This window comes from Notolepis coatsorum, assembly GCF_963971535.1.
Source record: "Notolepis coatsorum genome assembly, chromosome: 7".
In the NCBI taxonomy this organism is placed as follows: Eukaryota; Metazoa; Chordata; class Actinopteri; order Aulopiformes; family Paralepididae; genus Notolepis; species Notolepis coatsorum.
Window position 1 is genome coordinate 38061156 of NC_140171.1, and position 2500 is coordinate 38063655.

At 50.1% G+C, this 2500-nt stretch overlaps 1 protein-coding gene across 1 annotated transcript in view; it reads left to right on the forward strand.

The window, feature by feature from the left end:
* LOC311231628 (paired box protein Pax-5-like) overlaps positions 1-2500 on the forward strand; it is a gene marked incomplete at both ends in the record, with an annotated part of 28829 nt that overhangs the window by 23436 nt on the left and 2893 nt on the right. Inside the window, one exon of the mRNA XM_084318257.1 lies at positions 2315-2401. Coding sequence (XP_084174383.1) covers positions 2315-2401 — 87 coding nt within the window. The remainder of the gene's footprint in view (positions 1-2314; positions 2402-2500) is intronic.

Below are 2500 nucleotides of genomic sequence, written 5' to 3' on the forward strand. Positions count from 1 at the left end.
CACACACACACACACACACACACACACACACACACACACACACACACACACTGCTTCCTGGGTGGACATGTAGGAACAGCTCGTCTAAAGATGGGTAACCCTGTCGCCCCGTCCCCCTGTGCTAACCCTGTCCTGTCCCCAGGTTTGACAGCATGTTTGTGTAGCATATGTGTGTGTGTGTGTGTGTGTAGGTGTGTATGTGTGTGTGTGTGTGTGTGTGTGTGTGTGTGTGTGTGTGTGTGTGTGTGTGTGTGTGTGTGTGTGTGTAGGTGTGTTGGTTGAATTTTGTTTGTGTGTGGGTGATTGGGTGGGTGGGCGTACTGTATGTTTAATCTATGTGTCGGGCGGCATGCAATTGTTTGTGTACGTGTGTTTGACAGTTTGTAGGTGGGTGTGTGTGTGTAGTTGTGAGCATGAGTGTATTGTTATTTGTACGTGTCTGTGCTTGTGTGTGTGCATTTGACAGTGTGTGCGACCTTGACACCGAGCTCCACACAGGGGACCCTCCCCCCACCGCCCCCCCCCCCCCCCCCCCCCCCCACCTCCCTCTCGGCTCCTAAACAACCTGACACGTTGCCGTCACCACAGTGATGACAAGGGGAGGATGTTAGCACCCAGGGACGCCATGGAGACCGTATCCCGACCCCACCTGACAGACGCAGCCAAAAACACACACACACACACACACACACAACACACACACACACACACACACACACACACACACACACACACACACACACACGCATGCATACACACACATAGGTTAGGTAAGTTCAGTAAACAGTACTGGGGTCGCACATGCACACGCACACACACTCACACAGGTTAGGAAAGTGCAATACACAATCCTTGGGTCGCACACACACACACACACACACGCACGCACGCACGCACGCACGCACACACACACACACACACACACACACACACACACACACACACACACACACACACACACACACACACACACACACACACACACACACACACACACACACACACACACAGTACCAACATCATCCCCTCTCCTGTACCATCAGACTAGAGGAGGTAAAAGAGATAATCTCCCTATTCCACTTCCCCGAATTCACTATGTTTTATCTCAACACTCCGCAGGCAAATGATCCTCTGTTCTGTCTAATATCATACCTTCATTAAGCAAGCAACTCTTCTGATGTTCTCTCTCTCTCTCTCTCTCTCTGCAGCAGGGGGGCTGACACTCAGAGGGGGTGTAGGAAAGCAGTGAGGCAGAACCGACAGAACGAGAGAGAAACGGAGGGAGGAGGGAGGAGGGGGGTGGAGGAGGAGGAGGGTGGGGGCATCAGGGTCTGTGACTGTCAGCTAAGGGAGAGGGATCCCCAGGGACGACTAAAGGTTCTGGAGAGAGAAAGACAGAGAGAGAGAAGAGTGAAAAAGAAGGATGGAGGGAGGGAGGGAGGGGTGAAAAGGAGGAGTAGAAACGGGGAAGAATGTTGTTTTGATGTGAGGGGTGATGGGCGGCTGGAGGCAGGCAGGCGCCAGGAACGAGAGAGAAAAAAATAAAGAGAAAAGGGATGAAGGGAGGAGGGAGGGATGAGGGAGGTAGAGAACAGAGAAGAGTAGACCCCAGACAGTAGGTATTAAATGAGGGAGAAAAGCTCACTATCATCCACTGTATGGCATGGATCACTATAGACTCACCCTAGCACACACACACACACACTGATACACACACACACACACACTGATACACACACACACACACACGCACACACACACACACACACACACACACACACACACACACACACACACACACACACACACATGTGCGCTCACGTAGCCCGTTTTCCATAGAAGGGATATGGCCGGTAATAGACCACCAGACCAAGCTCTTGGTACAGCTTTACATCGAGGCTCGGTCTGCACTCTGGAACTCTATGAGAGAGACTGAACAGAGCGTCCCTGTGATGTCACAAATATACATGTCATGTCAACGAGTGCATCACAAACAAGTGACGTGTTTAAATGAAACAAGTTGAAAATAGTAAAAAGTCTGGTAAAAGAAACGACAAACGGATTTTTCATTGGTTTGTTTCTTCTGGTACAAACATTGCATCTTCTATGACATGTGGTTCCTTTACTTCTGCTGAATTTGATGTATTTTCATTTCTCAATTTTCTTCATTGTTTCCCCTCCAGTCAAGTTCCTTCATCTCTCTCTCTCTCTCCACACCTTCAGGATTGCGCTGGGATTATCCCCAGAGCACGTGAAACCTTCACACACCGGCAGGGCCACTGTTTCATTAACAAGCTCGCGTTTTGTCTTTCAGGGGGAGATTTCTCCGGAAGTCCGTATGCCCATCCTCAGTACTCCACATACAACGAGTCCTGGAGATTTCCCAATCCCAGTTTGTTAGGTAGGTGGAGCTCTGTGCTTGTAGCTGCTATGTTAACATCACACCAGTCATCACCAAGGAAACTGCATCTCACATTCCGTTCCGAGCTGCTTCCCTGTC